This window comes from Chelonoidis abingdonii, chromosome 2, assembly GCF_003597395.2.
Source record: "Chelonoidis abingdonii isolate Lonesome George chromosome 2, CheloAbing_2.0, whole genome shotgun sequence".
Classification (NCBI taxonomy): Eukaryota; Metazoa; Chordata; order Testudines; family Testudinidae; genus Chelonoidis; species Chelonoidis abingdonii.
The window spans coordinates 4319984-4336313 of record NC_133770.1 but is presented as its reverse complement, the minus strand read 5'-3'; the positions used below and the strand labels follow the sequence as shown (position 1 = coordinate 4336313).

The 16330-nt window shown below is 44.6% G+C and overlaps 1 protein-coding gene across 6 annotated transcripts in view; it reads left to right on the top strand.

Annotated features, from left to right (window-relative positions):
• The window catches only part of DHX30 (DExH-box helicase 30), a 42205-nt gene that overhangs the window by 10170 nt on the left and 15705 nt on the right, over positions 1-16330 (top strand). For all 6 annotated transcript variants that reach the window (XM_075062127.1, XM_075062126.1, XM_075062128.1 and 3 more), the window contains 5 exons: positions 8696-8826; positions 9445-9555; positions 11809-12164; positions 13051-13174; positions 15282-15431. In XM_075062127.1, the coding sequence (XP_074918228.1) occupies positions 8696-8826; positions 9445-9555; positions 11809-12164; positions 13051-13174; positions 15282-15431 (872 nt within the window). The remainder of the gene's footprint in view (positions 1-8695; positions 8827-9444; positions 9556-11808; positions 12165-13050; positions 13175-15281; positions 15432-16330) is intronic.

Genomic DNA, 16330 nt, shown 5'->3' with positions numbered 1-16330 from the left:
GGGGTGGGAGGGCGACAAAGGCAGCGGCCGCGCTTCCGCCATAGAGTGAGGGGGCAGATTCTGCCCCCCAGGGAAATGGAGGAGCGAGGCCCCCTCTCCCCAGCCTGGGGGGCCGTGTGCCAGCGCAACACATCCCTCCTCCCTGACCTCGCCCGCCGGCCGGCGTCTTTCTAGCTTGAGGGCGGGTAGGCCCGGGCAACGGGCCCCGCACTGCGCGGCGCAGCCCGGCCAAGGAAGCTCACACCTCTGCCGGGAAGGGATGGGGTGGACGGGAGAGGCCGCCCTCTGCGACCTGTGGGTCTCGGGGCCCGCTGGCTGGCTGGCAAACAAGCGCAGGGGGGAGCCGGTGCTCGGTGTGATCACTGCAGAGAGACTCGTGCGACCTGGAGTGACCCTGCAGGGCAGGGATTCCTGGCTGGAATCTGGAGCAAGGGAGATAAGCGGATGAGGGGGCCCTCCTGCCCTGCCCTGCCCGGCCCTCTCCTACTGCTGCTTCCGCAGGTAAAGTGGTGGATGGCGGTGCTTTCTAGGGCCCCATCTCTTCTCCCAGTGTGGCCACTAACACAGGTGTGAAACTGCAGGTTCTGATAAAGAGGCTTGGGTCTGGCTACTTGGATAACTCTGGAGCACTGCATGTTGGAATGGTGGTGGTGGTTTCTGAGGCCTGTCTTTAATAAAGATTAAAATGGCTCTGGGCTTCCTGAATGTGAATCTCTCAGTATTATGAACATTCATTCTGTTCTCTGCCTCTGATTTACAAATAGGATGGATTGGATGCTCAGGAGGGTGGTGAAAAGTTCCAAATCCTTTTATCTCAAGGTCACTTGTTTGAATCTAGTCCAGACTGGCCATGACTGAAAGCCTTTGCATCTCTCAGCCTTCTGGGTTAGCCTATGTGACATGAAAATGCCCTAATAAATGGTCCTCTCTTTGGCATATGCTGACGGGGTATCAACTGAACAGCTGTGGAGAGGAAAAGTCCTCTCCTATCTATAGAGAGAGCTAGGACAGTATGGACAGGTAGATTTCTCTGCCACTGCCCATGCTGTCCTTGTTTTGTGGGCAGCAGACCAGTCTGTTGAGCTGGCAGGCTGGCACCTTTGACCAGCTAATGTCTCTGTCCAAACCAAATGAAATGTGAAAGATAAGCTGAATGTTAAAAATTCCTGTTTACCGTACATTCCTATATGTAACAACTTCCATAAATTACATATGGGAAACTGTTTGTTAGAGCCTGCTGGGGATTCCTCTCTGCATATCATCCTTCAGTGTGTAGCAGACACTTACTTGAGTTACAGTTTGTTTCCCTCTTAATGTCTTTATCCCATTCAGGGCTGGCTTAATTGTGCACTTAAAACCTCACACATTTTAAAAAAGTTTTTGTACCTTTCAAAATATCTAGTTAAAATCTCGCATACCCTTTTAAAAAGGTTGTGTGTCTTTCAAGGATGTTTGCAAACATAGTAATAAGCCATGACAGGCTTATTACAGGTATGATATTAAGCTACCAGTGCACAGATGCTTTGTGAGGTATAATGCCAAAGGCTGAGAGCCTTCATCTACCCAAGAAGTGTGTTGGAAGGCTTATTGCTGTCATATGATGGTTTATGTGTACATTCAGTTTTTTTTAAATATAGTGTGTGTTTTGGTTGGGCTTATTTCTGTGAGCTTCTACTATGGAAATTAGTTCCTACTAAAAGGATAAGAAAAATAGTAGGAAAAAAGTTATATAAATACCTCTATCTCAAATATTTTCATTTTTTTTAACCCTTCTTTGTCTCTAATTGGTCAGTTACTTCCCTTTCCCCTCAAAAGCTCCACTATCCTTTTGGTAGCAGTTTATGACCTAACAGCTTTCAGCTCTTGCATATAAAGTGACCTGTTGAACAGCTACCAGTTTAACCTGTTTTCCAGTGAAAATGTTTGAACTGAAACAATCCCACTCCACCCCAAACTGCTTCTGAAATGGCAGTTTGACACACTGGGAGAGGAAACATTTTAAATTCACTTTTTCTCCTTTATCACCCCATTTCCCTCAAGACAACTGCCACCTTCTTCATCCATCCCCTTTGTGCTTCCCTTAATTTTTCCCCAATGCCCATTTAACATAATAGGTACTGCAGTCTTTTTGTGTTTCAGTGAGTTTGTGGCTGTACACTGTTGGGAGCTGCCCTACTTTGTGACATCAAAAAGCCCAACCAGCCAATCAGAATGCTGCTTGGGTGTTACAGACAGACTTTGATAGTGATAACAGTGATTCAGATAAAGCTGGGACAGATTGCTGGAGTCTCTTCTTCCTCCTTGCCTTCTGTTGAGTTCTCCAGTGGTTGAGGTTGTTTCAGGATGCTCACTGAAAGAGTAAAAGGTCTGCCTCATTCAACACGTAAGGTGTCTTTAAGGGCTCCCTGAAAGCCTGAGCTCCATCTGTGTGACTCTTACTTGAGCCCATAGGGAGCATGAAAGTCACTTTGAGGTATTTCTTATGGAGGCAGGTCCCAAGCCTTCCACTGTCAGGTTGATGTCTTCAGGCTCAATTTATCCAGGTACCTTGGCACTGACATCTGGTGAAACCACTACAGATATTGAAAATGCATCTCTGATCTGAGGTGTTTTCTGGGTCTGTTACTGAAATCCATATGAATTTTGGTTTGTGCCAATAAGGACTCTTTTCCTTCCTCTCTGCAGCTGCGTAGATTTGCCTCACTAGTTGTCATTTGTGGTTCTCCAATTTGAGATGATCTACCCTAGTTCTGAGGGTTATTGTTGTCATACTTAGATTTTAAGCACTTTAGGGCAGGGACTGCACAGTCTTTTATTTGCATTGTACCTACCCTATTGGGTGATGCTGTATTATAAATATTTGTAATGGAGTCCAGCCTGAGAACTCTGGTGTGTCATCTTGTAGCAAGAAAGGTCCTACTGTAATTATCTACATGAGTGGGTGTTGGAGGGCCACAAGCTTTTCATCCTTGCACATGTCTGATGCTTCGGGGGCATTCTCCATTAATTTTTATGGACCTTGGTCTTCCTGCGTATCTTTTGCTCATTTCCAGCCTCTTTCTGAGGAAGAGGCTATGGAGGAAGGTATGAACAGTCAAGATCAACCTAACAGTCTTTTTTTTATTCCCCACATAAGAATGTAGGCCATTCAGTCTCTCCATTTAACAATTTTTGGCATTTCTTGGATTTTCTGGGGCTGATTTGCTTAGGTGCTATGGATGGGATTTTCAAAAGCACTTGATGTTGGCCTTACTCTGCTCCCATTGAAGTCAGTAGTAATATTCCCACTGTCTTCTAGAGTTAGGCCAGTGCTGACTGCTTTTTACAACCCACCTTGACTTATCTACTGTCCAAGAAGGGAAGACTGTCTCTCTTTCTACAGATGTGACCTGCTAAGGACTAAAGACTAAAACCAGCGTCCATTGCATCCATTTTGGGGATTTCAGGTACCAACTCTCTCAACCGGATTTTTACTACCTTTTAGCCCATCTGCAATCAGGGCCTTTAGTCTTGACAGTCACAGAGACTGTAGTGGTAGATGACGTTTGCTACGTGGTCCCACTGCAGTGGTTAGCCAGCTGCAATCACAGAAAAGCTTCCTAACTGCTACAGAACTGCTTTAAAGTCACCAATGGGTACATGAGTGGAAATGTGGTGCACATGGCTTGACATCCTTGATGAGGATGTCAAAATGTACAGTGATGTTGCTGAATGCCTTCCTGGAGGCATGGAGAAAGATTGGTCGACCTGCAAATGTTTAAATCACCTCTGAACAAGAGTTAGCAAGCCAAAAGTCAATATGCAGAAGTGAGGCTGTTCCAACAACCCAGACATATGACTGCATCAAAACACAAATCGTGGGACATCTGTTGGTCCACTGGCTCCTGGAGGAACCATGCACCTTGGTAGATCTCACTAAGGCTGCAGACTGGGCCCAACACTGGAAAAGTCTGATTGTGGTGGAAGGACAAGATAAGAAGTCTCAGAGAGAAAAGTCATTCTGCTTTTGGATGAAGGTGCCAAGAAATTCAGTCTGCCAGGGAGGAAACTACACTCGCTGCAACTTGGGAATTCAGGTTTGCATCTTCAAATACTTCTGGTGATGCATGTCTTCTTCACATGGGATTAGGCCATTTCAGTTCTGGAGTTGAGGATGTAAGATGATTATTGGGGTGACTCCTTGGGTGCTGCACATTCTGTGACAGTGTCGGTAGCTATGACGCATACATTGTTGCTCAGCTGGCAATTCAGATCTTGATCTACAAGACGAAATGGAGGATTTTGCAATTTGGAGGAAGCATTCTCCTTTGCTCACAGATGGATTAAACACTGAAGTTGACTACAGATCCATCTCAAAATCTTTGGTGTCATTATATAAACACGTCTGTTCTTCATAGATATGTGTGACAAGGTCCTCCCCATCCTTTGTCTGCTCCTTATCACAGATTTCCTCAGAAGCAGCCCTGTTTCTCAAAGCAGAGGCAATCAGAGACCAAAAATACATGCTCTTGTTGATGGCAGTCCACGTAACTCCTCCTCATCTACAAAGTGGGTTTAGTGGAGGTGATTGTGAATTGTTTCTTTCCTTTTTCCCCTAAGAATGGGATTACTGTAGACAGACTATATTAGTGTTAGGGGATTGTAAGAAAAGGTTACCCCCCCATGCCAGCTACCAGCCCTCCCCTCTCTTCATGGAACCATGTCATGGGACCGTAGTGAGTGAAGTAGCCGTCTTCCTGCTTGAAGTGAGAGAGGGGGTTCTTTTAGAAATATCAGGGAGAGGGGTTTATTCACATTAGTTTTTCCTAAGAAAAGGCACCATTGCAAATTATAGCTAACAAAATTGAACAAGTGTATCAGACAGTGATGTTAGCTTTCATTATCCCTTCCCTAATTATACAAGATTGGTTTGAGGCATCATAACATAAGAACGGCTGTACCGGGTCAGACCAAAAGTCCATCTAGCCCAGTATCTGTCTACCGACAGTGGCCAATGCCAGGTGCCCCAAAGGGAGTGAACCTAACAGGCAATGATCAAGTGATCTCTCACCTGCCATCCGTCTCCATCCTCTGACAAACAGAGGCTAGGGACACCATGTCTTACCACATCCTGGCTAATAGCCATTAATGGACTTAACCACCATAAATTTATTCCAGTTCTACTAATGCTAGTGTTATAGTCCTACCTTCACGAACTCCCTAGATAACGGAGTTCACAAGTTGACCTGTGGCGCTGCAATGAAAAGAACTTCCTTTTGATTTGTTTTAAAAACCTCTGCCTATTAATTTTAATTTGGTGACCCCTAGTTCTTGTATTATGGGAATAATGTACTTTTCCTTTATTCAAAAATTCTCCAACAAGCTCAGGACTCATGATTTATATACCTTCTATTCATGTCCCCCTTAGTCTCCCCCTTTTCCAAGCTGAGAGTCCTAGCCTCTTTAACTTTCATACGAGACCCTCTCACAACACCTCAATCATTTTAGTTTGCCTTTTTCTGAACCTTTCTAGTGAGGATATCTCTTTTTTAGGTGGGAGAACCATCTGCACACAGTATTCGAGAGGGTGGACGTACCATGGATTATATAAGGGCAATAATATATAAAATTTCTTAGTTCCTTATTTCTTATACCCTTTTATTGAATCGGCATCCTGTTGCTTTTGTTTAAACGCCTCTGCACACAGTGGACAATCTTCAGAGAACTGTCCATGGATGACTCCCAAGATTCTTTTTCCTGACTGCCCTAGCTAAATATAGCCTCCATCATTTGTAGGATTTGAGTGTATTTTTTCCGATGTGCTTTACTTTACAATTTATGCACATAAATTCAAAAAATTGCCATTTTGTTGCCAATCAACGTTAAGTTTTGTTGAGTCTTTTGAAGTTTTCTATCCTCACAGTCTGGCTTCCGGTCTTAAACTATTCTGAGGCAGTTTAGTTCATACTCGAGTTGATCTACGTCCAAAAACTCACTTTTACCTTTTCCTCGCAGATCATTATAATTAAATTGAATAGGAATTGTCGCTGCAGGACTGACCCGCTGGGGGAAACCCCGACTGAGACCCCGTCCGTCCTCATCCAATTTGAGAATTTTTACCTAATTAGTTCCTATGTCTTCCGTTTTTGTTCGCGCTGGTCTTTTAAACCATCTCAGTTCAATCGAAAGGGACTCCCTTTATCCCCATTGACAGCTTAATTTAATTTGTAAGTAACCTTGTGTGAGGGACCTTGTTGCAAGGCGTATTTCTGGAAATCAAGTAACACTCATGTCCACTGGAATCCCCCTTCATCACCATATTGTTACCCTTCAAAGAACTCTATAATTAGATTAGAGAACAACGATTCCTTTACAGAAGAAACCAGTTAATGTTATATTGTCTCATACAGTTTGTTTTTTTCTAATATGTCCTTTAGATTGAGATCATTTTCCTTCGCGCGCTTCTTTTTTTTTCCTCCCTGCCCAGGTTCTTCCCTCTCCTTCCCCCCCCCCCCCCCCGAAATAAATAAATAAGAGATTTACACATGGAGTACTCTGTATGTAGTTCTCTGATTCCAGGGGTCTTGACCAGATAAGTGCCTGGCAGAAGTGGTAGCCTGTGTAAAACAGAGGAATCCAAGTCTCTCCTTGCCTGGATTCTGAAAGCACAGCTCTACAAGAATCCAGTTGACTCTATAGACAGCGAGGGCACATTTCCTATCTCTGGGCTGCAGGATAAACCTAGAAAGTTTAGAGGGGGTCACAGGGATTGTTTTGGACTCTAGATCAGCATCTTTCTATTTGCCAGAGGACAGGATCCAGAATATGGGAGGTCAGTGGTCTCCAAAAGCTTTTCCGTGTAATATAGTTTTTGTGGCGTCTTATACCTATATGATACTATTTGCCAGGCTCTATGCGAAAGCCCTGCAGAGTTGGTTAAGGATAGTATATCTGCCACAGTACAACGTACAGTCTGTCAGTGATCTCCCAGAAGATCCAGGAGACAGTCTCTTCTGTGGTGAACAATGTTCAGATATGTCTGCAAATGATACTGTCTGGGCACTTCAGAGGCATCTCCTTCAATAAATATTTCAGCATAAAAGGAAAATGCCTTTATCTATATTCCAGAGATAGCAGCAAATCAGTTTCTTGACGGATGCTGTCCTCTTGGCTTGGTGTTAGGCATTCCCATGTGTCTTCCCTCAAAATCTCTGCTACCAAGATCTCTCAGCAAAACTAAACAGCACAGAGTGTGAGTGAGATTAATAGCTCTGACTAGAACAGATCACTTCTTCCCATGTCTCCTAGGCTTTGTGTTGGTAGCTGAACAGCTGATTCTTTCTCTCGTTACATGAAATCCCTGACTTTTAGCAACCAGGATTGTAATGTATTGATGAAATCTGACTGTCCAGGGGAAATTCAGCAAATCTTTCTGGAGAGTTGTAAACCTTCCATGAAAGAGGCCTATGCCTTAAAGGTGATGTGCAAAGTTTTATTAAGGGGCCTCTAGAATAACTGGGGAATGTTTCTGTTAGTGAAATCTGCTGACCGGCTACATGTGTGTGCATGAACATATGACACGTTACTCATCTTAGCAGCTAGGACATATGCTCAGCTTGGGTAAGCAGCTCTGCAATCTTTAACCAGTTCTTCTCAGACCCACCTTCTTAGTTGCTGTCCGTGCAAGTTAATCTCGCAAAAGTGGAGGTCTGTGATGACAGACTGCAAGGAGAGGTCCCATACCAGTAACTGGTTCTCTGAGCAGATTCAATATAGATCCCCACTTCCCTTTCCCTCTTTTTTGAGTCCTGCTGCTAAACTTAAATTAAGTGGACAGCAGCTGTGGTGAAGTTAGGGAGCCACAGCTCCTTAAATAACCTCCCACCATGTATCCGAATCCCACAATGCATTTCTTCAAGGCACTACTTTCTAGAGGCCATTGACTTAGCAATGGCAAGATAAGTGATTCCCAAGTATATGGGTTTTCACTAACAATTTGTTCAAAATGCAGTTATGCTTAATAACCTTTTTGCCATTTTACAATTGGTGTTCGGTTGGAGTGTTTTTGAGTTGGGGAGGGTAGAGGGGGTTGCATTTGTCTCAAGTCAATTAAAACAATTAGTTTCACTTATTTTGTTTCATTTTCTAGCTTCAGGAGCTAGCCCAGTGCCACACTGTTTAGGTTCTGAACACTTCAAGGGAATGTCTGCATCCAAAGAAATGGATTTCAGTTAGATTTTTTTTAAATCATGGAAATGTTTTCATTCATCTCAAAGCTTAGAAAACTTGTTTGTACAGCATAAAGTGTTTCTAGACTGGCCTTCATGGTGTGTCCTTGAGTCACGAACCCAAAAGTTCTAACCATGAGGAAATCTGAATAGAATGTTTTCAGGTTTTTTGGAAGTGGAATAAGTAAACATAGCTGCCTGACTTCTCCTGAAATCCAGACCCGAATAGCTATTGGTGTGTTGGTAATGGAGTGTCCTGCAGGGCTGAGAGCCCAGGGGACTTCAGAGTTTCTGGATTCTGTTCCACCGACACGTTGCAAGATCATGGGCAAAGCACTTTCTCCCTCCAGTTCCCCATCTGAAAAACAGGGATAATATTAGACCTTGCAGCACTTCAGTGAGATAAGAGTTTATAACATGCTTTAGCTCCTTTAAACAGGACTATATAAGCATTAAAATGGCATTCACTTTTTCCATTGCTCTTTCAGATTCCAGAGACTTGTTGAAAGAATTTCCACAGCCGAAAAATTTGCTCAACAGTGTGATTGGAAGAGCCCTGGGGATCTCTCATGCAAGAGACAAACTGGTGTATATCCACACTAACGGGCCAAGAAAAAAGGTAATTCCATTATTAACCTCTGGCAGTGGAGGAGTGCTTGTATGTGTAGGTGGCTAAGGGCCAGGAATACTCAGAGTTGTAAGTGATTTTTAATATACACGTCTGAAGCACTATTGCAATTCTAAATGGTTTATTGCACAGTAGTATGTGTTTCAAATATACTCCCCCTCTGTCTGGTTCTTCATCTCAGCACATTTAATATGCATGTAAAAACCCAGTCTCCATCTCTAGCCCACCCTGTTTGTGGAAGAATGATTATTTGACATAACTAGTTTGCTGTAGCTGGCTTCTTTCAGCAGGGAGGCAGCATGTGCTTAGGGCAGTGTGCTAGGAGTCAGACCTGAGTTCTAATCTTAGTTTTGTCACTGACCTACTATGTGATTATGGACAGGTCATTTCACTTTCCTGGGCTTCAGCTGTCACATCTGTAAAAAGAGGCTAAATGAAAAGCCCTTTGAGATCCTCTGCTGAAAAGTACTAGCTGAAAATAAGTTCTGCTTAGTGATATTTATTAAACCTTTCTCTTGCCTGGCATTCAGAGAGGTCACCCAAGCACTCGGAGGAGAGGGCTTGGATTCTGCACTCTCTCTCACTTCGCTGCTCTTCTTTTCTTTTCAGAAAGTCACTCTGCACATAAAATGGCCTAAGAATGTGGAAGTGGAAGGCTATGGGACCAAAAAGATTGATGCTGAGAGGCAGGCTGCAGCTGCTGCATGCCAGCTCTTCAAGGTGAGCTGCTGTTCCTCTCCTCCTCTTCTCCCCCCCCCCACCCCATTCACCCCCTCAACATCCCTACCAAGAGTCAGGAAGAGGCCTGTGAACTTGCTGGCCTACCTTAATGGCTGTTTGACCTCTGGCTTATTTAAAGCCCTTTCCTCCTCCGTTTTCTCAGTTGTTTTGTCTTCTAGTCAGGAATAGAGGCAGCCCCACTGTTGGCTGGCAGTGGCTGGATGCGGCTGAGCTTGCACGCCCACTTGCTCCCATGGCCAAGCAAGTAGGCTATCTGAGCTCATTAACAGCCTTGAAGTACTTCTCTGTTATGTCCTTTGTTGTCCTCAATCTCCAGCCAAAGCTTCGCTCTTGGGAGAGATGGGTGCACCTAATGCTATCCCTGTGTGTTCTTCACTGAGAAGCTCTCCCCTGCCTCGCTGTCGAACAATATAAAGTTCTATTGGGAGCTGTTTGGGAGGGAGGGGGCACAGTCTAGTGACTAGAGAACCACCCTGGAAGGCAGGGTTCTGGGTGCAGTCCCAGCCCTACAGTTGATTTTGCTGTGACCTCGAGCAAGTTGCATCACATCTCTGTTCCTTTGTTCCCTTGTCTGTAAAATGGGGACGATACTGACCTATGTTCTATTAAGCAAGCTATATACAGGGGTCGCTGCAGCTTCCCCCTAGAATTTAAATCCAATTGCTTCCAAAAATTAAAGAGCAATATGGTTGCAATGCCAGCCACTCAAAGGTTAAGAAATGACAGAATTAAGGTTGCCTATGCAACCCTTAATTTGGCCCCTTTATGCATATGCATTATGATGTGCAGTCTTTAATTATGTGATCACGGATTCTTTTTCCACAGGATCCCTGCCTCATTCAGTGCACAGGATGGACGGTCCTCATTGAATGAATAGCGATGGAATGTTTTGTCTTATTATTGTTCAGTGTGCAGCCCTAGACCTACCTTACTGTGCAGCATGAAAAGCACAGAACCTATGACAAGCTAAAGGTTCTCAATGAAATGGTTGTAATTTTTTTATCATGGGGAGGGGGGAAGATATATTTTACCTCAACTGAGTTTTCAGAAGCAGCTGAACCATTTTTGCTGAAATTTTTCAAAACAGTTCAGCCCAATGCATGCATTTGGCACAGAAAATTTCAGCCTGAATGGTTAGTTTAGCAGAGGTTTACGCAACTGAAAACAGGGGTTTTATAATCGGAAACATTGGGCAACTTTATCTAAAGGTGGTGATTCCAGTGCTATCCACAATAAATAAATAGTTTGCCATCCAAGTAAACAGATGGTACTATCTGCTTAGGGCCAGGGACTGTCTTTGTTATATGTGTATGTAATAGGTGGGGCCCCAAATCAGGGACTTGGATTTCAAGGCTCTACCACGGTACAAAATAATACTATCCTGTCTAATGGTGTTCTGGGTCTAAATGAATGAATGTTGCCAAAGCTCTTTGAAATGTCACAGTAAAGAAAAGCAAGGTGTGTGTTGTCATGGGTGTCCCTGCACCTGTTGTTGGTACATTGGCAAGTAGTAATCTTGCAATTAATACATCTAGTACATCTTGCAATTAGTAATTACTCAAACAGCAGTTGGGAGCTCTTTGTAGTTTCAGGCACAGACAAGTTTTGAAGTCCCTGTATGTTACAAAACTCAGAAACACCAGCATCTGTCACTCAAAGGTAAATGTCTTACTTCCGTGAAAGAGGAGGACATGGAAAATTAACATTTTCCCTCACAAGAACCCCAGTGGTGCGTTTGCTGGGATGTCCCAAATATTTTTTTTGGTCTTTGAAGTAAATGTGAAGTTTTTACTATATGAATCAATATTGTCTATTCTGGGAGAGAAAAGAGGAGTCTAGAAAAGTTAGTGTAGTCTGCGTTGTGTTGGGTGATGGGATTCAGTGTTTTAAAACATCAAACAGATAGTGTCTGCTGTTCAACAAACCAGCATGCACTGGCCCACCAGCCTTTGTAAACAACGGCATGATACCAAGCCACTGTATATGATCAAAAGAGAAGTTGGCAAGAAACAGATTTCCCTTTTAAGGAGTGACTATAAATAGGTACAGAAGAAATACTCTTTTTTTAGGGTCTGCAAGTCCCTTTTCAGCTTCCTTTCACTCTCCTGGACACAAGGGATTCATCTCTGCATGTCTCCCTTTGGATCGAGCATGGTCCCACTCTACCTTAGAAGTTGCCGAGTGCTGCTAGCTCCCTACAGCTGTCTAACAGTGTTTGCCTCTTCCATTCAGGGCTGGGGGTTGTTAGGGCCCAGGAATGAGCTGTTTGATGCTGCAAAGTACCGAATCCTTGCTGACCAGCTTGGCTGCCCGGAGGACAGGTGGTGCCCCGAAAGCAGATGGCGTTCCAAGTCTGGACCATCTCTAGCTGACTTGTCAACTTGTTGGAGACGGGTGGAACCGGATGACTCCATCCAGTCCATGGAGCAAGGCAGGATGCCTAAAGCAATGAGAAGAGAGGAGCTGGAGGACGGGGAGCTAGAGGAAGGAGAATTGGAGGAAGGGGAGCTGGAAGAAGACACAATTGATGTTACTGATTACCTGTCTATGGCACAGAACGAAGCTCGGACCCCAGCTAGAGACATGAGGTAAAATCATGTTCTGACAAGCTCACTAAAGCAGGAGAATAGTGAGAAAATGGTCAGTGCACTGGCTGATGTATCCCCATAGACCTCAAAGTTGACCTCTCGCTGCCCACAACATAGTGAGCACACAGAGGACTTCAGCAGAGTGTGAACATAAAGCTCATGTGCCAGGCTCCATGAGGATGCCACGCATGCTGTGCCATTCCATGGTGGGTTTGCCTGCTTTCATACCTAGGTCAGCACTAGAGGGCTTGGGGTTCTTTTCCGGACTCCTGCTCTTCTGACAGGTAATTGCCCCAGCTTACTCACTGCCAGCCTCAGAGATCTGGTGGGGAGCAGTTCTCCTGGCCTGCAGAGTTTGTCATCTCCAAAAGCCACACTTAAATTTGGCAGTCTTTTTAAACCTTGTCAGTGTCCTCCAGGAGAAAGACAAGTCAGGACTTGTATTTCAATTTTTTTTTAAAAGAGAAATACTTTGAAATTGACTTTGTCTCCTAAAGAAGTAGTAAAAGCCATTCCTGTATTCCAGATTTCATTGCAACTGTAAATATTTGGGATGGCAGTTACTTTCAGTAGAAGCTAGAATTCTGACTTGGAGGTTCCATTGGCTAAAGGGATTGTCTTTATTCTGAGTTCTGTAACGCAATGTAATGGTACTCTCTACCCAGTTGGCTGCAAACCCTCCATTGCTAATTAACTCAGTAATCTCCGGTACTCACATTGTATTCTTTAATTACTCGATTTTAGGCTATGGCAAAGGAGCTGGAGGGGGAAGGGTTTGAGCACAAACAGAATTAGGGAGAAGAGAGAGGTGTTTGTGTTTTTTTTTTGTTTGTTTTGTTTTTGTTTTTTAAAACCTACCTGAACTGTTTTACTTTTCGTCTCACAGGGAAGGGGCCTCTGTTGAAATGACAGATGACAACAATGCCATCAGGGCTCTGACCCAGTTCCCTCTACCCAAAAACCTTCTGGCCCAGGTGATTCAGATTGCAACCTCTTCCTCCACAGTCAAGGTGAGTTGCTGTTCCAATGGCTTCTCCCATCTTCTCTTGTTGGGAATCTGCCTTTCAGCGGCTGGGAAGGATGAGCTGCAGCAGTTGAAAGGGTGTCGATTTCAGGGAAAGAGAAGAATTCTTTGTGGTTCCCCAAGGCTAGATAGTGATGGTCTGAAATTAGGCTGAAGAACAGGAAAACCTTATTGACAGTGAGACTTGGGGAAGAGTCCCTCAGGAGAAGCAGTGGGAGCGTTGTTACTCAAACGAGAAGCTGTTATATGTGGGTTTGTGTTTTTGCTGGGGTGAATTGTGCTGCAAGCCCCCTTGATTTGTGTAGCCAGCCAGAGCCATATCCTTTGTTCTGAGAATTCTGTAATGTTCATTGGTGGTCAGATTTGTCCAGAACTCCACTCCTGCCTACATCTCTGGTTTCCTTCTCCTTCCTCTGAGCGTTTCACCCACCTCCTTTTCAGACTTTGTTGTGCCCTGCACACACTGAAAAAAATTTGACAAGCTTTGCCCCTTGTATCTTTCACCTTCTAACTCCCTCCTTCCGTGAAGTGTTCCACACAGCAGCCTGTTTATTATATCTTATCTTTGTACCGACCAAGCCTTTAGGATGTGAGCTCTCAGGGGAAGGGATTTAGCGCAGGTCACCTCTGACTACACGGATGCTGCTATATAAACTACTGGCTTAGTGTATGGGGGAAAGCAGTGCACATGAAATACCTTGATTTTAGGAAGGTTTTTCACACAGTCTCGCATGTCATTTTCATAAGCAATCTAAGGAAATGTCGTCTATATGAAATTATTGTAAGGTGGGTGGATAACTGATTGAATGACTGTGCTCAGTGGTTTGCTATCAAACTCAGAGGACATATTTGCTGGGGACCCACATGGTTCTGTCCTGGGTCCAGTACCACTCAATATTTTAATTAATGACTTGGATAATGGAGTAGAGAATGTGCTTATAAAATTTGTAGATGACATGAAGCTGGGAGGGGTGCACGCACTTTGGAGGACAGGATTAGAATTCAAAACAACTTTGACAAATTGGAGAATTGGTCTGAAATCAATAAGATGAAGTTCAATAAAGACAAGTGCAAAGTATGTATGTAGTATAGTTGTAGGTGAGTTGGTCCCAGGATATTAGGAAGCTTGTCTCTCCAACAGAAGTTTGTCTAGTGAAAGATATAATCTCACCCACCTTGTCTCTCTAAGTGCAAAGTACTTCATTTAGGAAGGAAAAATCAGATGCAAAAAACCACAAACTGGGGAATAAGTGGCTTGGCAATAGTACTGCTGAAAAGGATCTGTGGATTGTAGTGGATCACAAACTGAATATGAGCCATTAATGTGATGTAGTTGTGAAAAAGGCTAATATAATTCTGGGGTGTATTAAAGTCATGTCGTATGTAAGACATAGGAAGTAATTTCCCATGCTACTTGGTACTGATGAGGCCTCAGCTGGAGTACTGTGTACAGTTCTGGGTGCCACACTTCAGGAATGACGTGGATAAATTGGAGAGAGTCCAGTTGAGAGCAACAAAAAGGAGGCGTAGAAAACCTGACCCTCGAGGAAAGATTAAAAAACTGGGCATGTTTAGTCTTGAGTAAAGATGACTGAGGGAGGATCAGATAAGATTTCACACATGTTAAGGGCTGATATAAAGAGGATGGTGATCAGTTGTTCTCCGTATCCATGGAAGGTAGGACAAGAAGTAATGGGCATAATCTGCATCAAGGAAGGTTTAGGCTGGATATTAGGAAAAATTTCTCACTGTAAGGATAGTTACACTCTGGAATTGGCTTTCAGGGGAGGCTGTGGAATCCCCGTCACTGGAGGTTTTTAAGAACAGATTGGACAAACGCCTGTCAAGGATGCTTTAGGTTTACTTGTTCTCTGTGCTGAGGCAGGACCTGGGCTAGACGATCTTTTGAGGTCCCTTGGAGCCCTACTTTTCTATGATTCTATTCCAGAAGGTACTGAGTTAAAATCTTACAGGTAAAAATGCCCTGCTGTTTAGGTAATATAGCCTACTAAACTTTTCAGAGGCCCCCTCTGAATAAACCAGCCTTTCAGTTGCCTTCCTCTTCCCTCACAAGCTGCCTGTCTCTCTTTCAGGAATTCATGCAATTCCGTACCGTGGGCACCAAGACTAAGATCTGCAAGCTCACTCTGCGCTGGCCCTGCCCGATGACCTTTGCTGCCAAGGGCCGCCGCAAGGTTGAGGCGGAGAACAAAGCAGCAGCACTGGCTTGCCAGAAGTTGAAGGTGAGTGACGTGTCTGGTAGCAAATCTTGATGTGGCTCCTACCACAGCATCCCTTCCATGCAGGCACTATTCAGCCTGCTGTGAACGGACACTGTTCGTACCAGAACTGTCCTATTCGGGGGCGGAGTGGGGAGGCTGAGCTTCCGAGACCTAAGACTGCTGCTGTTTCTGTGATTCAATCTGGGTTCCCTGCTGCCACCTAGAGTTGACTCCATGAGTCAGATAATTGTCCTTGTCTCTAGGCTGATTCCTTAGGAGTCTGTGCAGGGGCACAGCAATGGAGTTGGGAAACAGATCGTGAATCTCCGTGGCGCTGGTGGGGGTTTTTGCCCATCAGCAAAGTGATGTGTAAGGATCAACCTGCGAGTGGTGGGTCTGTCTTTTCAGCTGCTGAGCTGCCTCCAGACATGGTAGGCTGGCCCCCTGCTCCTTCAGTCGGGTCAGTCTGACCACTCTGTTCTCCTAGCTCTCTGTCACGAGAAATTACCTGGCTCCAAAATCAATGGGGAGAGGACAGGCAGGAAAGACTATTCCGAGTCAGCTACCTACTGAAGTTTGTGGAAATGCCAGTAAGAGGATTAATAGCTCTTGTAAGTGAGTCCTACTGGAAATTACTGCCTATGCCATTCCTCTGATCTGAATCTTCCTTGGCGAATTTCCCCATTGGCAGTGTTGGTGGCAGGGACAGCGCTGGGCTCCAGTGTGTGTATTTCACAGCAGGGAAGATCCTGCAGGGTTCCCCCGGTCTCAGTCTCTTGCCCTGGTGGAGGCAGGAATTGTTGGGGTTGGGACCTTCCTGGGTAGGGAGACTTGCCCTTCCTTGCTCACCACCTTCCTTTGGGGAAGGGGCTCTCAGTGGCTAGGCAGGGAGACGCTAAGCTAGATGAAGAGAATGGCTC